Raw genomic sequence first — 25,352 nt, 5'->3', positions numbered from 1 at the left:
CCTTAGCACAGAAACAGGCGCATCGATGGAAACGAAATCATCGCGCTTTGCTATGCCACCCACCACCCGCTCATTTTATGCAAACACCCTTAACCGCATAGCAAGCAACGAGTTCGAGCCACTACCGCAGCTATGTTGTTCCAGTGTGTCGCGGGGTTGCAAGATGTTGTGTATAATGCTGCAAAACAACCCAGAATATACCACCCCTCGGTGTGGGTGGTTTTTGGTTCGCCTGCTATCCTGATTCGACCAGAGAGAAACAACGAGAGTGGATTTACTCTCTTCGTCTCTCCGAGAAACATTGCTTTGCTTTCTTTTCGTTTGGAATCGGATGCGATGTGAAGCCGTGACGTTTACAACGATGACGCTGTTGTTCGTGTAGAGCTTTCCAGCCGAGATTTTCATATCGTCATTTTCATTCCGTTACAGCTACTGATGAGCTGAGCAACATTCGTCCGCTGTCATCGGAGATAATTATGCTTCAATGGGGATTTCAGTTCAAGTTACGTTTTGTCGTGTTATACTCTGCTGCATGAATTTATGCTTCGATGCTCGATGGAACTGTGAGTACAGTAGGGTCTCCTACAACGAGAGTGAAAAAGGACTCCGGTAATGAGGAAACCCAGAGCATGTGGAATTTCGACAGATTTCGCAAATTTGTTACAAGTTACCTAGATTACAATTTGGATCCATTTGGCAGGAAATCAGTTGAGAAGCACCTGAAATAATTCATTTTATTATGCTAGATCGAATGGGTTTTGAAGCTTTTGGTATTTGGTAGAACGCCTGTTTCAAACAAGTTTTCAAAAAACTCAAAGCTTATCCAATGGAAGAAATATTATTTCGGAATTGTGTTAAATCCATTATTGGTAACAAATATGAATATCAATCATGACTTCATTCACAATTTTATAGTTTCCCTGGGGAAATTCATGAACACGATTGAAAAAAAATATCCTGTGAAATTCGAGCTTAAATAATTAATTTCCAGGGCAATAGATCAAAAGCAATTACCTGTCTTAGCTTTTTTTATTGTCATCCGATAACAGTCCATTTTTTTAAATGCAAACATTAACACTATCTCGAATTTCACAGGATATTTTTTTTGCGAGCGGCCTTCCGATAGTTAAACGGAACATTCGTCATGGCGGACGAAAACATGCGTTTAGGTATGTTTTTGAATTTGTCCTTTGTTTTATTTATCAATTCCTCCTCAGTTTTCTCGACAAAATTATTGGATTAGATCTACGTTTTAGGTTGGCTCAGAAATTCTCGATGAGACGCAGCTGGTGGGCGTTGGGCGGGTTTGCGACTCGAATACTACATCGATATTCAGCCGCTCCAACGATTGCTTCGAGTAGTGGACCGAAGGTATTTCTTGGTGAACAACGCAACCTCCGGCAGGCATTTCGCGCACGGAACGAGCGAAATTAGCTCTGTGTCTAATTCGTATTACTGTGTTTGAACTAGTTGATTTTAACAACAAAATTTTGAGAATTACTATGAAATTAATTAAAATTTAGAATTAACTTTGCTGAAAAAACTGTTATTTTCAGAGAATATGTTTAGTTGGCAAATACCCTGGACACATACCAGCAATATTTCAATCCAACACGAAATTCTCATTGACAACTAATTTTGTTATTGAAATCAGAACAGTTGTTTCTATTTATCTATCACCACCATCACTGAAGGACAGCACAAAAAAACAAAAATGAAATTGGTTTAATTAACAAGTTTATTTGTCAAAAAATTATGAGAAAAGTCAAAGCAAAACAATCCATTAAAAAACCAAAAGGGACACTCTTGAAATTGCTTGCAATTGTTTTGAGGTTTTTCACATGTGTTACGATATATCCATATATAAATTTCTAAACCGATGTGTAAAAATGACGTAAACTCTTAGTAGAAAGTGGATTTATTCAGAATTGGTGCGTATTTCAAGCGATTGTGTGTAATAATGTTTTCACGCGGAACAGTGCAGTGAGTCTCGAATGTTGCACTCTAATTGTATATGTATTCAGTGAGAGAGTCGATTTCGCGAAGTCGAATGAAGAAAACAGCGATTTAGACGAAAAATTTTCAAAAAGAAGTTTATGTTTCGTTTATGTCTTTTTCTCCAAAACAAAATCGTATTTATACCTGCCAATATAGAAAAGACAGTCGCGAGTGAAATTTTTCGGTAGTAGTGAGCCAGGCTAGTAGTAATTACGGTGCTAATGTTTTTTTCGGTGACAGTGCGCCATATAGCTGCAAATTGCAGAAGCCAAAACAACCATTTATGTTGGTTGAATACAACGTTTTATTTCTCTAATTCAACTAAAAAAATAGTTGAATGGAAATGGAGTGTGCCTTAGCTAAGAAATGTCAGCACGTTAAATAGGTGAACTCAACTAAAAAAATAGTTATTTCAACTAATATTTTACTATTATTAAGGGAATGAGAATAAAAAAAATCTAAATTAGCAAAAGTAGGATTTTTTAGTTATCTCAAAAAATAACTAACTAAAATCAGAAAATCAACTAATTTTTTCGCCAAAATGCTGATTTCGGTCTTTCCGTGCGGCTCTGACATCCCCTTCTCGCTGATTGTCAGCTACAGAAGCACCTTCTTGAGGAACTTGATATGTGAAATGAACTTCGTGGGGGAAGTGTTATAAAGCGTCCCTGCTGGCCAAAACGCCCCCTTCCTTTTTAAAGTATTCAAGAAATTTCTACACAAAAGTTTTACCACCAACAATATCTTTTCCTAAGATCTTTCTGCTATGCAAGTTTGGCAGTTGTTTGCAAGAATATTTAAAAAAACTGAAAATATAATTAGGCAGCTTTTCGATGTAAAGTGTGTTAAATAGAAAATGATTAACGTAACGTAATGATATATATTATCTAAATAACAGGAAACATGAACATGTGAATATTTCAGAAAGAAATGCTCCACTTTTTTTCATCAAATTAGTTGAATTGACTTCTGTAAAGACTGTCCCAGAAAGTATGGACGCACTTTGATTTCGCTGTAAATAATTCACAAGTGTAAGATATTCAAATTTTATTCGATATACTGATAATATTAGACTACAACAATAGAATATCATTCTCAACATTTGCAACTTAGCCATTGTAGACTAGCTGGCGCACCTTCTTGCGAACGTCCCGTACAGACTTTTTGGCGACAAATTTTGACACTTTTTTCCAATCTTTTTCGAACTGTTGAATGGTTTCGGCTGCCGAGACATGTTTTCTAAGATGTGCCTTCGTTAATGCCCAAAATTCCGCAATTGGTCGAAGTTGTGGGCAATTTGTTGGATTCATGTCATTTGGGACGAAAGTGACATTTTTGGTAGTATACCATTCTACCGTTGATTTCGAGTAGTGCAAGCAAGATCTGGCCAGAAGGCAACAGGATCCTTGTGGCTTCGAATTATGAGTAGAAGTCGTTTTTGTAAACATTTCTTGATGTATATTTCGCTGTTCATTGAACCATAAAAATGGCAGCGGTTTTTGGTTGCGGCCATACTTTCTGGGACAGTCTTTAATACGCACCTTTTAGGTCCTAAAAGAACTATGCAAAATTTTAACTTTTTCATAAAAAGTCAATTTACCCGTTCTAAATCCCACACACAACTTTAAACCTCGGGCGCGAAAGAATAGTTTCACCGATCGAGATCTTAAGTTTTGCATAGTTCTTATGGGACCCAAAAGTAAAGCGAAAAGTTTGGTGGAGCGAGAAATACAACCATGTCGCACTCTAATGCCCATGTGCTGGAATTGCACAAACAAGTTGCTCAAGCGGTAATATGTACAAGCGAAAGTAACTTTCATAAACTTATGTTTTTGTTCAATATCTTAAAAAAGGGATGTCAGGTTTGCGCATTGTTTCAGCATGATGCAAATCATATAACATTTTTTTTGATTGATTTTTGTTTTCATTGCGTATGTAATGTTGTATTTCAACAACCCGACCCACAAAAAAATAAAAATCTTTACCCGAATCCGAAAAATGTCCCGAAACCCGACCAAATTTTTTAACCCGAACCCTACCCGGACCCGTTGAAAATGAAAAAAAATCTGCACCCGTACCAGACCTTCATCTGCACCGAACCCTACCAATATCCGTTAAGCTGCTGTCCTGTATTTTTCTACTGATTGTGCAATTTATCAAGTTAGTTTATATCACTATTCTAGTAACTGTTGTGTTATGGAAAAAGCGTAATTTTCCTGTGTTGTGCAACATACTTTCAAGTTCATCCGTTATTACGAACATTTGTGTAACTGATACAAAAACTCATGCGTCGACAATTGTGAAACTCGTGAGAACTACTACGTAATGTAAACAAGAAATGGAATGACGTTTACAAAAAACATGCAAACTTAATTTCTAATGAATAAGTTTCACATTTGATTTTCAATACAACGGCTCTTAACACAAACATAGATCTTGTGGAATAATCTGTTCATGAAAAATTATAATGCAACATATTGTAGAATTGATCTTTTGTGTTTTTGTAAATGAAAAATCGACAACAAACTGCATTTTTATGGTGAAACATGTATTCGTACGCCCGACATTATCAAGCGCCTTTGAATTAAGGTGTTTTGATGGTTCTAAACCATCAAAACACGTTAATTTTCTGTGAAAATAACAGTCTATTATTTTAAATGAGAATCATCGGAATGGTGTTTAAAATACGTGTATTCAAACATTCTTCAAATTTCTCAGACGATTTCGATCAAGCTAATGTGTAATTAAACCTGAAAAATCTCGAAATGATTTTTTCTTGAATATTTTCCAATATGGCATCGATGGTAACAGTGAGTTGAATAGAAAATGGTTCACCCAACGTAATGACATATCTCGATTGATTTTTCATTAGGGCATATAAGCAAGTGACAGTTCCTCTTTGTTTACTTTCTCTTCTATTAATTATCAAGCGGTTTCCACGTTTGTCACTCAACTCTTTGCATGAAATGATACCCGAGACTTTTGACTTTCAAACAGAATAGTGATATCAGAGAAAAACTTTTCAATCACATCACAATAATCGAAAGAGAGAGTGAATAAAGAGGAACTGTCACTTGTTCATACGCCCTAATGAAAAATCAACCGAGATTTTTGTTTTCATTGCGTAAATAACGCTGTATTCCTGCAACTTTTATGATAATAATCTCATGTTTGCAAGTTTTGCGTTCAATTCAAACAGATAAATCTTGCACAACTTTTTTACAAGTTTTGCATTTTATATCAATGTTTTTCTAAAACTGAAGAAAACTGCACATACTGATCGAAAAATTCATGACGCAGCAAAAACTATGCGAACTCTGCAGTAATATATTTTTACAGCAACATTATCAATTCGGCCTAGCCTTTTTTGCCTTGTGGAGAGCATCAATCATTTCACTAATTTTTCTTCCACAAGAGATTTATAGCAATTTCGACGTATATTGTGTCCGGTACAATTATGACAGCCGTTTGGAAAGTTTTTGATAAGTTGCACAATTGTTATAGTTACTCCCGTTTTACATGACGATGTAAAATTTTTTGTAGAGCTTCTAGTGAAACATTACCAAGTTGGTGATTCACCGCACAATTGTTTTAGAGTTGTTTGTTTTAAAGTTGTTCTACAGTGATTTTTTCGGTAGTATTGTGAAACTTAACAGCGATAAGTTGCACAACCAATTTTAATATATATTCCTAAACATATCTAACATAAATAACATTTTTAAATCAATTGTAAAACATCTTGAAAGTTCAATAAGTTACATTTGGTACTTAGGCGTCGAGTACGGGTTCGGGTCGGGTTTCGGGTACAAATATCCGAAACAGATATATCTTGCCTAGCCAATCGCATGAACCGTAAACAAAATGTTGAAATCAGTGAATCAGTAATACCGAAAGCTCACTTAATATTTTAAAATTGATTTTAATTAATTACCGAAGATCTCTGTAATAAGTCGCATGCATGTACACCGATAATTTCGGTATTTTCCTTTCAAAAAATAACTGAAAGCTCGGTAATTTATAGTCTTTGTCAGATGAAAAAAAACTAAGAAGTTTTGTGCATTTTAAAGACTTTGTTGAGATAATTGCCTAGCACACGGCTGTTCAAATGTCGGTAAAGTTTTGCCGACATGCGGGAGAAAAAGTGTGTACAGGGTGCTCCATCTTTAATGTCGGTATGTAAACATAGAATAACTTTAAGAAAAACAACCGATTTCTGAGTGATAGTTTTTTATTCATTTTTGTTCCTTTCTATTTTGTTGGACTAGTTTTTGAAAACAATATCAATTTAGTGGCCACCTTTATTACCTCCTTTTTTCTGCGTCTCTGGTGTTATAGCGTCGATTTCAGCACGAGCCTTGAGCTCGTCAATAGTTTGAGGCCTTGCTTTTCAGATAACCCCCTTAAAAAAGGGGGGTTAAATTAGGTGATCTGGCTGGCTAGTCAATGTCGCCGCGATATTTTTTCCAATATGCACGTTGAGTAAGCACAATGAAACGAGTGTTTTTGATGTAAAGTGTGACTATTTCAGCGCGTTGTTTCGGGTAAAGTCCATGGCAAAAATTGTACTGAATTGACGTTTGCAAGACATATCTGATGCAGTCGTTCGGTTGGTAAATGTAAAAGTTATTCAGCGTTTACATACGACGTAAAAGATGGAGCACCCTGTACATGCAGGGTCCGCCATTTAACTTTTTTTAAACATGCAATAAAACACAAACGGTTCATCCGATTTCAAAATTTATTTTTTCATATTAAAGTACAATCCTTCCGGTTAATTGTGGAATATAACTTCATTCAAATGGCTGCCTCGGCTGGCCTTGCGGTACGCCATACGGTCGGTCCAGGTTTTTAGTACATTTTCGATTGTAACATATGCAGCTTTATTTCAGCTATGGCTGCACGAATGTTGTCCTTCAAGGCTTGAATTGTCTCTGGCTTGTCCACATAACACTTATCTTTGACAGCCCCCCAAAGATAATAGTCTAACGGCATAAAATCACAGCTCCGAGGCGACCAAACGACATCCGAATTTCGACTGATAATTGGATCTTCGAAGACTGTGCGCAAAAGATCGATCGTAACGTTGGCTGTGTGGCACGGAGGCCGTCTTGTTGGAACCAAATGGTGTCCAAGTTTTCCTCTTCAAGTAACGGGAAGAACCAATCGCTAATCATGGCGCGGTAGCGCTCGCCATTGACCGTGGCGGCGACTTCTGCCTCATTTTCGAAGAAAAATGGCCCAATGATGCCGCCAGACCAAAATCCGCACCAAACCGTCACTCTCTGAAAATACATCGGCTTCTCTATGATAACGTGCGGGTTTTCCGTACCCAAGATGCGACAATTTTACTTATTAACATACCCGCCGAGATGAAAATGTGCCTCATCCGAGAAGATGATTTTTTCGCACACATTCCGCAACATTACCTTTGTTGACAGCTTTGATGGTAAGTGTTCGAAATTTCAAGTGTTCCCGAACGAGAGTCGATCGAATCATACAAGTCAAGCGGAATATAGGATGCAAAATTCGAACTCTAACGAAAGTGTAGATTCGTTCGTATCACAAATCCATCGGATTGCAGAATCGGGGTGTTCGAATCCTGTTTTAACAGATTCGATATGTTCGAGCCCCAACCTGAAAGGATTCGTAGTGTCAGTAGGATCGTAGCACCAGCCATGCAATGATTCTCTACACTATAAATCGGCTGCGAAGTCTGTTGACACAGAAAGGCCAAATTCCACAAAAGGAATGTAATGCCAAGACTTTGCTTGACATAGGTTCTTCGATATGCGAGTAAACTTTCAAACCTAAAATCATGCCAATTCTCGAAGTTCATTGCAACCTTCCGCAGCAGAACATCGTTAGTTGCGAAAGGGAGAACCATTATCCCAAATCAGGAATCGTCATCTGTGATAACATAACGATAGTCACAATTAAATTGTTTATTCCATTATTTGCCATTACAATTTGAGTACAACTTTCATATAACACAGTATGCTGAATAATAATGATGCGCTTATCAACTGACCGTTTGCGATGTACGTTTCGTTCAACTTCCCGGCTGATTATTGTATACAGTTCTAGAAATTGTTCGCCATGATTTCATTCTCTACGATTCGTACTAGTCTATAATTGAGTGTATTTCAGTAAACATGACATTCCTACTTAAACCTACTAATGTATACGAGTAAGCATAATCACCGCTGTTTTTTTTTTTGTTCTTGGTTCAGATGCTACCTGACAATATACCTGCTACAGTGAGGATTATTATTTATTTCTAAACGGTAGTTGCTAATTGCCTGATTTGAAATTGTCTTACTGTTAAAGAAAAGCTTATATAATATAATTAAAGTTTTAGATTTTGAACACGGTTCCTCTGATAAAAATATTTTCTTCCGTCGGTTGTGATTTCAACGGAGGCGATATTTTTTTTTGAGTAAACAAACAATAACTGTAAATACAACGACCATAACAATTTATTACTATACATATATGCCTAAATCTTTCGAAATTCTTATCGAATTCTGTAAACTCAACAAGATATGAGATAGTGTTCTTTATCAATATTATATTTTAATGATTCTTAAATTGTATGGTTGTAAAAGAAAATAATGCATATACAAGAATCACAACGTGAGACTTTTGATATAGAAATAAAAATAGAGAAAATATTATACATATTAAAATGATTGTTTCATCCTGTGACTAGCAAAAAAATGTACAATTTAATTTAAACTCTTAATAAGTGATGCTTTAAGCACTGAGCTGAAGTTGATTGATTTAGTTCTTATCCGAAAAAAAAGTACTTCACTATTCTTTAATGTGAACTCGTGGTGTTACGTTCTGTTTTTCAATTATGTAAGTTAAAACTGATGCACAACTATCGAGAAACAGTGTGCGTGTAGAATTGATATTATTGTTTTATATAATTTGAATTTTTGGAACTACTCGGCAGTCTTGTATTCATTAATTTTTATATTGTTCCATTAAATTGTTCTGTTGCATCATCATTTTTGTTCTAGTTTTGTATGGTAGGGTTCATCTTGTCGTAGGTATTAAAATATGTTTTTATGAAAAAGAAAAATGTAGAGGAACAAAACAGTTACAGCAAGGAGATTGTTTTCTTCTTCGAATAAAATGGGGCGTATTCGCTACTATCGAACACGAAACATGCGCCTCTTCACCGTGGTTCTTCGAACCGCTCCAAAAAGGACTGATTAACTGAAACTAAGTTATGCGAGGTAAGTTCCAATTTGAAATTTTCCCAGCGAAAATGACCGGCAGAAGAGAAGTCCCCGGTACAAATCGCTCAAATTCCATTGATAAAATTTTTGTTGTTTTGTTCGATATAAAATAATTTTTGTTCTTACATGATTTAACACCTAAACAATGCAATGTTTCGTCTGCTAGATTGGTAGTACCGTTTCGCGACTTTTTTTACGGTAGAACTTAACTTACTGTACCTACAATGTAGATTAAAACAAGACTTGTCCGGGCCTGTTTTCAACATGCATTTCTAGCTCTGTTATAGGCCAGATGCCAATGAATGAACCGAAAGAGAAGCTGTAGAGCGAACGATTTGCTTCGAGCAGATTTCATTTATAATTTAATAATATTTATTAACTTCGAGGAAAGATTACGGTTCCCTCCCAATTTTTTTTCAAATGTACTAGTTTTTTCTTTCCCATGATGGCTATGGCTTTCAAAGAATTCTTGTGTGCCGGTGGTTTATATCAATTATTCTACCTAAAGATGCAAAACCACTTTTCCTGCATTGTTTTAACCATGTGTTACTTGTAAACCTCTTCAACAATTGTTGTGCGTTGTCCTAAGATGATTATAAAAGCCATAGAAAAAGTGGTACCTTTTTTTGGTAAACCTATCTATGCAGTGCTGGAGTTGTTCGGTGCCCCACTTATGGCACTGAACAAGGCAAGACTATGGCGGTGAGCACTGCTAGTACTATCGTCCAGAGGATACACAAACTCTCCTAGTAAATCGCTGAGTGCCGAACACAGGTTTTCGTAGTTTTCTTTTAACGCATTGTGATACTCACGCTGATCGGATGAGATAACGTTGGCGTTGATTTGTAAAGCAGTGTAACAAATACGGATAAACTCCCTACAAAATAAATACATCTCAATAAGCAAAAGGACTTTGGTAGTCGTGAAAAGTGTTCTAACCTGAAAATTTCTTTCAAATCTTCCACCTTATCTGCAGAGTACTTGGAGCTGTTCTTCGGGTCTAAAAATGCCGAAGCGTATGCCAAAGGACCTGCATTGACGGTAACGGCCACACTACCCTGCAGTCGTAATTGAAGCTTTTTCAGGTCTATTGGCCCAAGGACCACCTCTTCTAGCTCAGCCACCTTTGCCTGCATTTCATCGATAGCCACTTCGATCGGGCTAAGCTCGACAGATTGTCGCTCCTTGACGGGTATGCGTTTCAGCACGTACGGAAAACTGTACTGGGCTATAGAAAATACGTTCATTATACGACTATGTCTCTGCCTATGTCTGCTGATACTCACTAGTCAATATTGTCCGTCGCTTCCATTGGTCCTCCACGGAACCTCGAGCACCACCATTCGGAAGAAACGGTGTCTCATACATAAATGTATCAACGTCATGGTTCTGCTCGAACTCCGTTTGTCTCATCTCCAGCTCGTCTTTACAGAAGTACGGTGTTACGTGAGTTACCTGAATGTAGGCCAGCTTGGGATCCAACGTGGATACGTCGACCTGTTATTTCGAACGGTATAATGTATCCCAGAGAAACTGTCTTAGTTATAATTTCTTACCGGAGATGAATCCATTATCATTTTTACATTGTCACTTCCGAATTTGTCTCGATATTGTTTGTTTAGACGCTCGGATATCTCGCTTAAAGATGTTACCTTAGGTTCTTTGTAGACATATTCTACGCCATTTTCTTCTTCGAAATAGACCTGCAGAAACGTAATTTATTCTATTAGTTTATTGAAACTTGATTTGAAGGCAATACATTTGTAGAACACAGCAAAATAATTTTGAACTTGAACTTGAATAGAACGATTTCTAAATAATATTCGTATAATTTATAATAAAGGTTCTAAGTTGGTGATTCGATGCATAGGACGCTGGCCTTACAAGCCAATTGTGGTCAGCTTGAGGACTCAACCTGTATCAATAGGATCTGCAACACTAGCAACACTACCCTACGATCACGCAGCGAAGTCTGTTAAAACAGAATTGTCAAGTTCAGCAAAATGAATAACTTTGCGTTACTTTTACTATAAATAAAGGGTGATTTTCTTGCGGATATCTTTTCGTGTCTTGTGTCATTGTCAAACTTGTTCAGTTTGGTCATGAATGAACGCTGGCAAAGTTGGAAGAAGATCCAGTTTTTATCAAAAAATTGTGTTCAGCGACGAAGCTCATTTCTGGTCGAACGGATACGACAACAAGAATAATTGCCACATCTGGATTGAAAACCAGCCTGGAGCATTTCAAAAGCTACCAATGCATCCCATAAAAGTCACTGTTTGGTGCGTATTATGGTTCGGTGGCATTATTCGTGAAATACCGGCCGATATGTTGGAGAGAGTGTGCCAAAATTGGACCATCTAAAGCGAAACCGCGGCCAACATTTGCACGAAATAATCTTCAAACATGAAATTATATTGATCGTTCTTTCAATTCCATTAAAAATTTCATCAGTTTTCTCAAATTTTTTGTGTATTTTTGTTTCAAATCAAATACTTGTACTTGTTAAAAAATCACTCTTTCGTTAGGAGCAATATTCGGTTATCCTCCGGAAATGCGATTCTGCAAATTATCATCGTAAAATCGATTATTTAGGATTAGTTTTTCCTTTCAGACTAATACCGTTTTCGTTTAATAATCAGAGCAGCCCGAGAGCTGACTCAGAGTCGCCCAAACAACTTTTGAGATGTTTGTTTTAGCAACCTGGGGTCGCTCTAGATTGGACTCCAATCACGTAGTTCCGCTCTGAAAATTTTCTCGGGTCGCACCACGCATCCATGCGAGTTAGTTTATTTATGAGTTGTTTGGGCCGCGTACCACGTGTTCGTTTTAAGGGCTCTCCACATTTGGCCGATCCGACCGATTCGAGCTCTCCGGCGGCAACTTTTCTCTGCTTAGACTATGGCTGAGTTACCGGCGTGCGCAAGTAACTCCTAACAGGGGAAATTGTTTTACCAATTAAACTACTCTGCATTTGAAAACACATGAAGAGATAGCACAATTAGGTTTTGCACAATCATGACATAACCTCACAAAATGAGCTGGATGAACATCGTTTGACAGTTATCAGTGGTTGATTTACATGTTCATTCCGTTTCATTCAATTATTTTCCATGATATTCCCGTATCATTCCATTGTGTTCCAGTGTAAACAAACCACCGATTGCTGTCAAACATGAATTTGATTCATCGGTCGTTCATTTGTGTCGTCATCGTGCAAAACCTAATTAGGAACACATAAACAAACCACTGATAGCTGTCAAAATTGATTCATTTTGTTCATTTTTGTTAGATTGTGTCATGTTCGTGCAAAACCTAATTGACTAGAAGAACCAAGCAATTGTATCCCCAGCCAGCCGTTTTAGAGTAAATTCAGCAGCTGCAAGATTCATATGGGTGGTCTATAATATAACTGAAACTGAAACAAATGTATCCCCAGCAAACTGTTTTAGTTTTTTTATTCGAACAGTTCTACTGTCAAATTTAAAACTGGTATACGCTGCCGTTCTATTTTTTTCTATATTTGAAACACAGATAAAACGCTGCTGGGGCTGGCAGTTTACTTTGTTATACATTCTAGATTTAAATTTTAAAACTAACATAAATTATACATCTAGAACTAGAACACTTCTGAAATGCCCTTAGTTTCATTTATTCGAACAGTTGAAATGTTACAGTTACCAGCTGAAAACTGGTATACTGGAGTCCCTCGTTCGGCAGCTAATATCCAGTTAACTCGTCTGGAATTTGATTCGGAATTCAGTATGATATTCAAACAGATTCCGAATCAGATGCAACAGCCGATTCCGAACAGATCCGAGTCGGAATCGGTTGTTGCATCTGATTCGTAATCCATTTGCAAATCTTACTCAATACCGAATCAGATTCCAGACGAGTTAACTGGGTGGTGACAAGCGGAACGATTACTTCAAATCCCAGCTATATACAGTGATTACTGACTGATTAGGCGAAAAACGAATATTTCCATCCGAAATGTGGCTAAAAAGGTCAAAACATGGCATTTTCCGCACAAAAAGTAAAGAAATCGACAGGATAATAACGTTCAAGGTAATAGAAATCCCAAATAAAACGTGAAATATGAAATAAGGCTTGTTCGCGACAAAATCTGGACACCCTTAAATACGTACATCTCTGGAAATAATTTATCACGTTTTGTAGTAAAATATTTCGCAGACTGATGAACGCGTATCTGTTCATTGTAAAAAATCAATTTTTGGAGATACTATGAGCTTTTAGATCGAAGATGATATCGAAAGAAAAAACAAGTGCGAAAAGCGGTCGGGTATGTGCGATTGCCATCAAAATCCGGATCTGTTGTTGAGAAAACTTACAAAAAAGTAGGATTTTTCTGCACGCACTGTATATAACGTTCCTAAATACGCGATACGCGTTCGTTCGAAAGTCAGAAAGGCTGCGAACAGACCAAAAACGTATCTCAGGAACAACCAGAAGGACGCGCAGGTGAAGTAAACATTGCAGAAGAGACCAGGTCTCTCGGTGCAAACTGTGGCTAGAAAAATAAAAATGTCTCCAACTTTCGTGCATACATCCAATCACTGGCAAGGTATGAAGTCATTCAAAGTGAAAACTGTACCGAAACGTAATGACAAACAGAATGTGACGGCTAAAACCTGGGCTCACAAGTTGTATCGGGAATATTTGACAAAGTTTTCCTGTGTAAAAATAGACGATAAAACTTATGTGCTGGAAGACTTTAAACAGCTTCCCGGTATGTCTTTTTATACTGATATGCAATGGAATAGCGTAGGGGAGCATTTTAGGATGGAGAAAAATGCTAAGTTCCTTAAAAAAAATATTTGGTTTGGAAGGCAATATGGTAATGTGGTCAAGCACTACCAAAACGTTAAACAAGGTAATATACCGTGAAGAATGCCTAAAGAAGAGATTGTTACCATTTCTACGGAGCCATGACGCTCCCTCGCTATTTTGGCCTATACGCCAAAGGTATAAAGCAAATGGAGTCCATGTTACACCGAAATAGGAGTCGAACTTAGGCTTCTGATCAATGTGAATCACCCGAGTCTCTGATATGTCGAAAAGCAGTGATAAAGGTCTTTTACCGTTTACTATCGTAACATTTTTTAATATTCTTTAACAATTGCAGCAATACTAACGGCGTTTTTCTTCGAAAAACATTGGTCGGAAGTGGAAAACCACTTCTGCTCGAAAGTGCAAAACAACAACAAAATGGTTGCAATATTCTTCGTGAAAATGATCGAATCTTGAGAAACTCATTTAACAAATCCCAAAGAGATCATACTAGCAAGTTCATGTTACAAACAAATAAGGAGTGACGTCCTTTATGCGAGCATGACGCCGTCAGTGAGTCCGCGTCGAAACTCGTGCATACCAGTAAGTGAAAATACTGTCGAATTTATGCGTTAGTAACATGTTTGAAGTGCGGAATTTGACCGTCTGTTTCAATAGATTTCAAAGTATATTTACAAGACAATTGCATGGCTAGGGCTACGATCTTACTAAAACTCAAGTTCTGCATTATTTGTATTACTACGAAATACAATGAACCAATGTGACATTTCGTCAGTTATCCATTATTGATCATTGATAATTCCAGTTAAGTGAATTTACTATATCTCTTTATACCATACCTAAACATTTGATTGATATAAATCGAACAATTATAGTACTTACCTGTCCGTAGTAGACAACTCGGTAGAACCTGCCCAGTAGTCGCTTTCCTGTTTTGTTGAACTCGATTATTCGATTGTACGACTGCATCAGGTGCTCGTAGCACTGTGCCAGTCCGGTAAAGTCCCGTCGTCCTTCCAGAATCGGTACTATCAACCGATACAATACACCCAAACACTCATGCCTCTCAGCTCGATCTAAATATTCGGCACACTCTTTCAGCTGATCAAGCAACAACTGTTCCGTGTATTGGGAATCCTGAGCACCACTGTCTAGTTTCAACCCCTTTTCGTCACGTGGAATGTTTCGGGAGATCTTCAAGAACGACTCCGCTCCGTATGCTACCGCACAGCATCCTTTCAATTTCAGATATTCGGAAATCAAAGCCGCTATGTGCAGGTAACAACAGGCAGCCTCCGAGATGTTCCCATTCTGTTCATGATTTCTAGCCATCGTCACCAGCCAGGTGTGTCGAAGTTCTGGGGTGGAAGCATACGAATTGGCCAAGGAATGTTGTAACTCTAGCAATCGCTCTGGATCCATATGATGAGCTTGCATCTGAGCTGTCGCCATGAGTACGGTTCGAACTCGCCGCGTTAGATCTTTTACTTCTAGTGGGAAACCGGTCCCTTTCATGGCTTTATCACTGGTAGCGTAGCTGTTGATAATTGAAAGTGATTCTTGGAATCGAGCATTGTTCAATCCGATCACATTGCCAATCATTTGCGATACAGAGATAATCACTTGTAGATGCACTCTTGTCAATCCCTTCCGCCCACTGAACTCAAAGTTACTTCGCATCAATAAATACAGAACTGCACAGGCTTCCTGGCGTAGGCTAGATAACCGGCTATCACAGCATTTGAGCAATTCGTACACCAGTTGACCACAGAGAATGGCATTTCCTTTGAACAGCGCTTGCGAGAAATTGTTGATGAATGCCCGCAAAGCTGCAAATACGTGCTTCGAGAGGGATTCGGATTGACCCAGCTGCAGAAATCGCAAGTAGACTCGAGCAATTTTGGCTAAAACTGAGCTTTCCTGCATAGAACTGCGAAACTGGATTGAGTAAAGTCCCATGCAGTCCAGGATCGTCAAACCAATTTCGGTTGCTAGATTGGATTCATAAAGTGCCCTCTGTAACCGCATAGTTTCTTCAACGAGGTTTTCTCGGTTCTGCGGATGGTTCAACGTTCCACATTCGAATGAATTTGCAGATTCGCTGCTCGGGGGCATCATCCTCGCCGGGAGAGTGCTAGCTTTAGCTGATTTCGTAGCTTTCGAATCTTTTCCGGTGTCACTGAGCAGCTGAATGTTCTTTTTACCGACGTATCGGAAATACAGTAGGCAAAGATCTAATATTGTAAAAAATTGCACGGTTTCACTTTCGGTGCAATTGTGCCACCAAGCAATCATATGATCAGGAGAAAGATGTTTGACGATAAACAGAAAACTTATCAGCATATCTTTGGTTTCTGCTGGGGTAAATTTATCGGTTCTTTGGATTATGGTAGGCTGCGTGACACTAATCGACCGTGCATGACTAGGTCGGATGGAGCCGTTAGTTTCACTCTGTTGATTTCGTATGACGACGGTACCATCATGCGATAATGTTGAGCATTCTGAGTTAAGCGAAGTCGTGGAATGACCGTTAGCTAGTGACATTTGACCAGCAATTGCCGCCAGGAAACTGTTATCCTTTAGATGTAGTGAAGATCGTATAGGACTGGGACAATCGAAATGCATCGTAACACGGTTGCTTCTGGACTTTGGAGTGCTTGTCTGAGAAGTAACTCTGGACGGTGCTGTAGCAAGAGGGGTTGATTCCCTGGCGAATACGTAGCTGCTGTTGCAGGAGATTCTGTTCGTTCCGTTAGAGTCGTGTTTTTTCTTTTCCAATCCATCAGAAATCCGACTGAGGTTTTCCAATACAATTCCGAGCCAAGGAACGTAGAGTAGTGCGATGCGGCTGTGTTGTCCTTTGTTTGGGTAACGATCATCCAGATCGTGTTTAGCCAACTGATCTCTAAGTATTGTCAAGCCGAGCTTCCGAATGTGACTAACCTCATTGAGTGATCCTTTTACCTCCTGTAGAAGCAATCCGGCCAGAAAATGCTGCCGACAGAAGTCATCTGAAAGGCAGAACTGCTGCAACAGATCCGGTGGGCGATTATTTGGACTAAGTAAGAACGGAAGGTTTAACGGAATGTAATGTTCGTGAGAGCAGATTTCTTTGATGAAGGCGAATTTATATTCCTGCAGAACTCGAGAGTCTCCGGGTCCCCAGCGATCCATGTAGATGCGAATCAACCGGAACACGAACCCACGATCCATGAAGGTCAGACAGCGTTTGACAAATACCGAGAGGCTTCGATTCAACTGTTCGGTCTCCACTGGAAGATCTTTATGGCGAGAGTTTAGATAAGGAAGCAACACTTGGAACAATGACTCTATCCGTGCCGCAAACTCTTTTGGGAAACGTTCGTTACGCTGCATCTTGATCCGACCAGTGGAAAGTAAGAATTGACCCATGCTTTTAACAATGATATCGAAAAATATTCCCGAAAATTTCATGAATTTGTTCACAAGCAAAAAGTCCGTATTGTTCGGATGTAACAAGGTCGGCAGATGTCGGCATAGTTCACCGTGCACTGTGTTCACGTGTTGTGACTTCGGAGAACATCCATTCACTGGGAACGCTTCGATTCGAAACACGAATTTTACATAGGAAACCAGTAATTCTTTTCGTTTCGCTTCCTCCGCTACCATGTGAAACAAGTTAACGAGCAACCGGATGATATTCAGACCGATCTCCTCGCTTACGGTAGCGAGTAACAGGGTGAATAATTGATTCAGGATGGTCGGCAAAAACGTTATCAGAGAGCTCACGTGTATGGCATGGGCGGCCTTCAGTATTTTGCATGTTTCTGATTCAGCTGGCAAAACGGTCGTTTTGGACTGTTCGAGCAGACGTTCGGCATGAACAAATAGATTGTGCAGGTGCTGATCGGTGGTAAGCACAGTGGAATCCAACCGAAAGTTCACGGTAAAAATCGGTCGTTGATTGTCAATCCATTGGATGTCCGGACCAGAGTTCTGCTAGAGGGAGGGAATTTTTGTAGCGTGTGGCCAAACAAGAAACGGCAAGAAGACATAAAAGCAAGGTTAGTTTTTCTACTGGTTAATGCTTACTCTAGACTGAGAGGTGTAACGTTTTAATTTGTTAGATCAGTGTTACTTCTCATGCGTTTAATAATTACAATTTGAAATTTCGTTTTCCAAGAAGTCTAAATGTTAGGCTTACTTCCATTCAACAAATGGTTTCCCTCGCCATGTATTTTTTTTTTTTGAATAATATTTATTTTCTATTACGTGCCGAAATAACGACGACCTAGTATAAGGACACTACTGTCTAAACTAAAAGCAACTTGAAAGATATGTTACTGGCATCCAACTTACCCCTTTGCCCAAACCAAGCGGTTGAATCGACAAGTATCCTACCGGTAGCGATGCAGCTACCGCTAAACACTGTTCCTCGATATTCATCTTGCCTTTAGTTAGCAACGGTAGCCAAGCGTATCCGACCGGTACCTCAGTACTGGCCGATACCAAGTCTTTCTTTTTGGCAATGCTGCAAGACACATGGAAAAACGAAAACAAGATATGGTGTTGCGTGGTTATTCGAAGCGGAAGTCGAAGTTTGATTTCCTCGTTCCACGTCGGGCTAGTGTTGTGGTGGAGAACAGGGCAGGACATCTGCGAGACCAGGATGGGCTGTCCAGGTCGACCGTATATGCACTGAAAATGGATGATATAGTAGGAAACATAAATAAATCTAGGCTATAGTAAACATTTACCTCAATGGACTTCGCCTCGGACGTGTCACTATCGCGTAGTTCTACCAGTACGGCTAAATTACGTGCTCTGGAAAAGATCTTCTGGCTGTCGTAACTCAGATGCAATGGATACACATATAAATGGTTCACGTAGGTGGCATAAGGATTCAAATGTTGTTCGGAGGTACTGGCAAATTCGGCAATTTCCAAAGTGGGTTCAACGGTGGGAGGTGATGGGAATGGTTTTAGTGGAACAAGACTAGTTGTCAAACAATCTATTGTTCAAAACATTCAGTTATTTACATGGATTTATTCAATTTTCTGTTATTCTTATGAACACTTACTTGGTGGTAACTCATTCAAAGTTTCAATGTAGATCTTCAAAGAACCCGGAATTACTGTCAATTTACTGAATTTATCTGGTTTCCGATATTCTGCCAACAGTTTCAGAAGTTCATCGTCTTTCAATCGTGCTGTTTCCTGCCGATAGATGGCAGGAAAATCGAACGAAGTATCCAAATCGTTGCTGTATAACCGAAATAGCGGACGCGCTGCCCATGCAAACGGCATGCGATAATGACCACATTTCTGAGCGTACTGTTTGAGCGTTTTCTGCAACTTAGATAAAATCTTTACATCTTTGGTTGCTTTGAGGTACGGCTCAGTCGACTGATTTATAGCGCCCTGCAGAATCTTATCGATCTTGACAACGACGAAAATATCTGAATTTGGTGTGGTAACACTAAATACAGCATGTTTCGCCTGAGCTAACCACTCCTTCGTAACATCCGAGTGTAGATCGTCGCTGGTATCGCAGCGAGTCTTCGAATGTCGTAGAGTTCCGTTACCGTTCTGTTGCGACTTACTGATTGGTTTCGGTGATGTACACTGCGGTTTTTCCGGATCACATGCGGCATTTAGCATAGCGCTCACGTGCTCCTTATTCAGATCAAAGTAGAAGTTCTCACTAAGCTTGCGGTTGGCTTTTGCATCGTATAGTGCCACACTTGTCAAGTAGGGTTCGAGCTGTGGAAAAATGGAAATATTTTATTATATATTTCAACGTTTATAATAATGATAAACCGGTATACACTAAGGTCTCTTTTTACACGGCGGTTACGTACCGTGTTAAAAAAATCCGTGTAAAAGAAAACCGTGTTAATTCCGGAATCCGTGTATAAAAAAACCGTGCGTAAAAAACCGTGTAAAAAGAGACCTTAGTGTATACTGTTGGTACCAAATTTGAAACGAGCGGTCATTTTGAGTTAATAGAAAGCAATCATTCTAGTTGCCTGTTAAAAATCGCAGGGCGCAAAAAAATATCAAAATGGTATGGCTCAAACGGCACGTTCCGTGTTTTCGGGAATTTGTAACTTCCCGTAAGTTCTTCTTATTTCCCTGATCGGCAAAAGGGAAGAGAAATTCAGAAATATGGGATTGAAAGATGACAACAACCAGAAGAAGCAGTTTAGAACTTACAAAAAGTATAAATTACCTACAAGATAACTCCAAGCTCTTTTCCAAATTTAGTTAAAAACCCTAAGATATCTCCTAGTGTCAGACGCTTGAACTATGCAATAGTAACCGAAACAACGATGATGTTGTATAAGCATTCTGATTTCGTTCAGTGTAAAACTACCTTTATATTGAAGGTTTGAATTTAGTGTGTAAATCTACAACAATAACAGAAAAGTGATCTGGGGTTTCTGTGCTTGAACTGTAACCAAACCAGACGTATTTTACATTTAGTACGTCATCCCGAAAACCCCTTTATTAAAATTTATAACGACACATTAGATGCTTTATTTCGGAATCCGCAGGATAAATACATATCAGGTAATCTGAATTTAATCTGGAATGACCCCTTAAAAGCAAACCCCAGTGGCACCTACAGAATTGAAAAACTTGTCTTGGAAAGGCTCGGCATTGTTCCTTCAAAAATACAAGACACAAAATTGATCTCTGCACCTATCCTAACTAATCGCCAGGGCATATATAACAATAACCTAGCACTCAAACGGTATTTATAGCATCATATATGCTGAGTGTGTATATCTGAGTACGACCAGCGATCATTATTTAGTCATCCGAGCTTAGTGCTTTATTTGCAGCCTGATTGTCAGAGCTAAAGTCTCAAATTTTACCGGAAAAACCACGAAGGAGGGCCGACTGAACTGTACACATAATTGTAAAAATTTCTGCCTGAAAAACCTTGCAATATCTATCCAACGAAAGCGATTGCCACCAACCCGTTTTAATACAATAAACACCAGCACCAGTTCGTTCTTTCATTTTATGATATGCGGTACACTGCCACTAGCTTCCTTGGTAAATGATCAAACTGATTTTGCAATTTGATCGTATCTAAATAGCTCGATATAATGTAAAATTTTCAATTTATATTCCTTTGAATCCGAATTTTCCATACAAAAGCATCGCTCATAAAAATTCACATTACATTAAGTGCGTAGGTTTTGTGTGCAGTTGCATGCTCAGTTTCAAATATGTGCTTTTGGTTTCCTAGATACATAAGTATCTAAAGACATACATGCAGTTTTCGTCGAGCTGAGTCGAAACTGATTTGTACCCATTCAAGTCGTCGAAAATCTGAGAAAAAATTCATAACGATTCCTAAATAGATTTCGGTTCAAGCGCTACAATCGCTTATGACTAGAAATCGTTTGTTGCACTTTAATCCGTTTCCAGTTAGGAATCCTAATGAATTTCATTTCAAATTTCGACTCAGATTGACGAAAAACTTTTCGTAAAACTGGATGTGTATTAGGGCATTAACTTTTCGATATGTTTCACTAAGAATGACTAAAAATTAAGACGATTCAGTCAGTATAAAAAGCTACACATCAGTGTAACACTGATAAAGAGAGGTACGTTCGATTCATGTATGAATAGCACTTAAATCTATGAACAAAGGAATTTGATTTAAAACTTCATGGTTAAATTCACATAGATGTTAGTTTAGTTTTTTTCGCACATAGCCTGTGTTTTGCTATTGAATTGAGCTACTTGTGTGACAACACTTCATTCTCTAGTGGATATGAGTATAGCACGAATGTATGTGAAAAACGCTCTGACAGTTGCTCTCTCAATATGGCCGCCAAAATCTAGCAAAAGCCCGCAAAATTCCAAATTCCTCAAATGGAACCTTTGAGCCGGTATTTCACGAATAATGCCACCAGCCCATAATCCATACCAAACAGTGACTTTTTTGGAATGCATTGGTAGCTCTTGCAATGCTTCTGGCTGGTCTTCACTCCAGATGCGGCAATTTTTCTTGTTGTCGTATCCTTTCAATCAGCAATGAGCTTCGTCGCTGAACACAATATTTCGATAAAAAAGTGAGTCTTTCTCCAATTTTGCAAGCACCCATTCATGATTAAATAGACTAAACGACGATTCATGATTAAATTATAGACCGAACTGAACAAGTTTGACAGTGACACAAGACACGATTCTCGCGTGATCTGTCAAAACCAGTGTTACCAAAAAGATACCAGCAAAAAATCACCCTTTAGAATCCTCGCAAACGCTCTGAGCCTCCTCATAGTTTGGACGTCCACCTTTTGGAATGAGTTTGACGATTATTTTTCTCCATGCTTTCGGAATATTACCGTAAGCAAAACTGCGAAGCAATTTTTTTTTCGAAACATGCTTCCTAATAACGAATCTCTTTTTTGCAATAGCACTGGAAAAATTCCTTCACTTCACGGGGATTTGGATGAATACAAACAGTCAACGACCCACTAGATTGATTCATTTGAGAAAATTGACCGGGCTAATGCCTACGAGGTTTTCAGGTTCGAAAGCATTTTCAAGTTCAATACCCGTAGTACTAGGAAAGTGGGTATCAAAGAGACAATTGGGATAGCCCTCTCCGTCTAAAACGAACAGGCAATTTTTGTTTTTAATGATTTTGCATGGAAAACTTTTGATTTCGACAGAAACTTATTCAGTCTGCCAGAATCAGTCAAACATTTTCACAGCCGGAACCTTCGGAATATCTGAGGAATTACTTAGACACGTTACGAGCTGCTGTAGTCTTCACGGCCACATCGATTTTAAACTCTTCTCATATCTCTTTTTGATATATCAAGTTCTGCCCCCAACAAGAAATTCTTCGAAAAGTTTTCAAAACCCGAAGAATACAGGCATCTTAATATGATAAAACAATGAACGAAATATTCGTGTCAACCGTAATGTCCAAGTCACGTCGCGGCAATAGAATGCAATCATGCTTTATGCCTGTTAAGCATCCCTGTTTGGCCAATACAAGCAAGGCGCGAAAAAAATAACTCAGCATTCATTGGGAGTCATACTTCAATCAAGTTCACGTGCAGAGAAATTTGAAAACAAATTCAAATTTTCCCTTCGTGGCGAAATTCATGATGCATCCTCTCTTCGCCATGGTTCTATGTGAATGAGCACGCGAGAGAAATAACATAACGAAGAGAGAGAGAATAAAATGAACACCCCAGCGAGCGAAAACTTTGCAAACGTCAAAACCGCTAGCAGAAGTCATTTCGCGTTCGATTAGGATTCTTGTTTTGCTTCGTTTAATCCATTTGCAAAAGGTTTTTATTTAATCCAAATCAGTTTAAAATGAAATAAAGAGTTACAAAACAGATTCGTGCAAACATCACTATTCGTGAATTGAACAGAATACTGAAAAGTTTGGTTGTTTAAATCATCAAACAGCATTCTCGCGTCGTTTTTCTTTCATTTTGCTGGCTGACTGCGAAAACGTTTGGAAAATTATTTTGTCATATTCTCGTTTGCTGCTTCTGATGCGGTTATTCTGAAGACCTGTATGCTGTGCGCTGCCAGTGGCTAGTGGCTCTCCCGCCGGCGGTAAATTACTCAAAACTGCATGCCACAAGGTTAGTTAAAATTTGCGACAGTGTCTGTTTTTCACAGCCTTTAGTTTACAGATGTCTGCTGAGGAGAACGTAAAATCATTGTCTGAAATTACTGGACTCAAAACGGAACAGGCATCCTCTCTCTTGTCCGCCTATAACGGTAATGTAGAAGGAGCTATCAATGCGTTTTTCGAGAATCCGGAAGGTATTCTAAATCCGGAGCCTCCGGTTGTGGTGGAAGATGACGAAGATAATGTACGAGCCCCGATACCAAGGAAAACAGAAATTTTGCTGCCTCCGTCCGAAACAAGCCGTGGCAGATTAAAGCGACGAGGTGCCACAATCACGGAGGTTCCATTTCGGAATTTCGAACTTGAAGGTAAACTGCAGGAACAAATGCTCATGCAAGGGCAAGGACCGTCATCAAAGAAAATTACTCGATTAGAAGCATTGTTTATGCCACCATTTGAAATACTTTTCTCTGGCAATTTCGATATGGCTCAACGACATGGAAAAAGTGTAGACAAATGGATTCTAGTAAACCTTCAGGATGATTTGAACTTTACTTGCCAAATACTGAACCGGGATCTGTGGTCGGATGCAAAGCTAAAAGATTTTCTCCGAATTCATCTCATCTTTTGGCAGACGTCTAACAAAACAACAGACGGGGCCAAGTTCAAAACATTTTACAAAGTAAATAGTGAACCCTACATCGGAATGATAGATCCACGGACTGGCGAAGAGGTACAACAATTTTCAACTTGTGACATAGAACCAAGTAAATTTCTATCCACCTTGAAAAATTTTCTGATCGACAACAAATCACCTAACGGAAAGGAGGTTTCTTTCGTCGATTCCAGTCTAATGCGCCCATCAACCTCGCAGCAGGGCAATGCAAACGGTTCCAAGCCATCCACATCGGGGAAACCTATTTGGGTTCCAGATGATGAAGAGGAAGAATTTCAAGAAATTACCGACAGTGAAAGCGACATGGAACCGGATACGCCTACTTCAAAGAACGCTACAAAACAAGCCTCGGTACCGACCGAAACGCCCAGCTCTCCAGTTCTTAGCTCCGACGAGGAAGCATCGCTTCCTGCGGCTGAGAAGACGCGTATTATGCTGAAAATGCCAGGAGATATTACCGAGCGTTTGTTTTTCCGTAGCTCCCGAACTGTGGATCACACGAAAGCGAAATTGATGAGCAAGTTCACTGCTCGGTTTGCAGACCACAAAGGAAAATCAGTCCGGTTCTTCTGTCCAGCTATCAAAACTGATTTGGCATCGTTGGATGGAAGTAGGACGTTGCTGGAACTAAAGATTCATCCTAATGCTGTGATTCACGTTACGGTCGACGATTAAACCACAAATTCTTCTATTGCAAACACCTGAGACTCCCTGGGGAGCAAAATCTAGAGAATAAGTTTTAGTATCTGAACCAATAAATTATTAATGGACAAACACGATATGTTGATTTTGGTGTTTTTTCTTTGACGACACATGATTACTGCCAACATATTCTAGGTGCATTCGCTGAATTCAAAATGCTATAATGTAGACTAAGATTGAACATAAATTGTGAAAACTATCCCCCAAACACAGCTCGAACATTGCAAACCTTCTTTAATCGGTGGAAATGAGCCATTAATCCCGATCCTGTATTTCGATCGAATGTGAAGTTTGCATTATGTATTACGAGCAGTGTTGGA

The 25,352-nt window shown here is 38.9% G+C and overlaps 2 protein-coding genes across 8 annotated transcripts in view; one reads left to right on the top strand and one right to left on the bottom strand.

Annotated features, from left to right (window-relative positions):
• Window positions 1-7,925: 7,925 nt before the first annotated feature.
• LOC131428220 (dedicator of cytokinesis protein 9) overlaps window positions 7,926-25,352 on the bottom strand; it is a 250,102-nt gene continuing 232,675 nt past the window's right edge. For 6 of the 7 annotated variants that reach the window (XM_058591978.1, XM_058591979.1, XM_058591973.1 and 3 more), the window contains 8 exons: window positions 19,114-19,795; window positions 18,791-19,044; window positions 18,393-18,731; window positions 14,937-18,032; window positions 10,799-10,945; window positions 10,529-10,739; window positions 10,182-10,470; window positions 7,926-10,119 (listed from right to left, as the gene is read on the bottom strand). In XM_058591978.1, coding sequence (XP_058447961.1) covers window positions 9,882-10,119; window positions 10,182-10,470; window positions 10,529-10,739; window positions 10,799-10,945; window positions 14,937-18,032; window positions 18,393-18,731; window positions 18,791-19,044; window positions 19,114-19,795 — 5,256 coding nt within the window. In that variant the 3' untranslated portion in view covers window positions 7,926-9,881. The remainder of the gene's footprint in view (window positions 10,120-10,181; window positions 10,471-10,528; window positions 10,740-10,798; window positions 10,946-14,936; window positions 18,033-18,392; window positions 18,732-18,790; window positions 19,045-19,113; window positions 19,796-25,352) is intronic. The other variant, XM_058591977.1, reaches the window with a different exon arrangement.
• Window positions 23,286-25,109, top strand: LOC131428223 (UBX domain-containing protein 7). The gene is made up of 2 exons (XM_058591983.1): window positions 23,286-23,664; window positions 23,716-25,109. Exon 2 carries the CDS (start codon window positions 23,716-23,718, stop codon window positions 25,003-25,005), a length of 1,290 nt encoding a protein of 429 aa, XP_058447966.1. The 5' UTR covers window positions 23,286-23,664; the 3' UTR covers window positions 25,006-25,109.

This window comes from Malaya genurostris, chromosome 2, assembly GCF_030247185.1.
Source record: "Malaya genurostris strain Urasoe2022 chromosome 2, Malgen_1.1, whole genome shotgun sequence".
In the NCBI taxonomy this organism is placed as follows: domain Eukaryota; kingdom Metazoa; phylum Arthropoda; class Insecta; order Diptera; family Culicidae; genus Malaya; species Malaya genurostris.
This window is presented reverse-complemented; position numbering and strand designations above follow the sequence as displayed.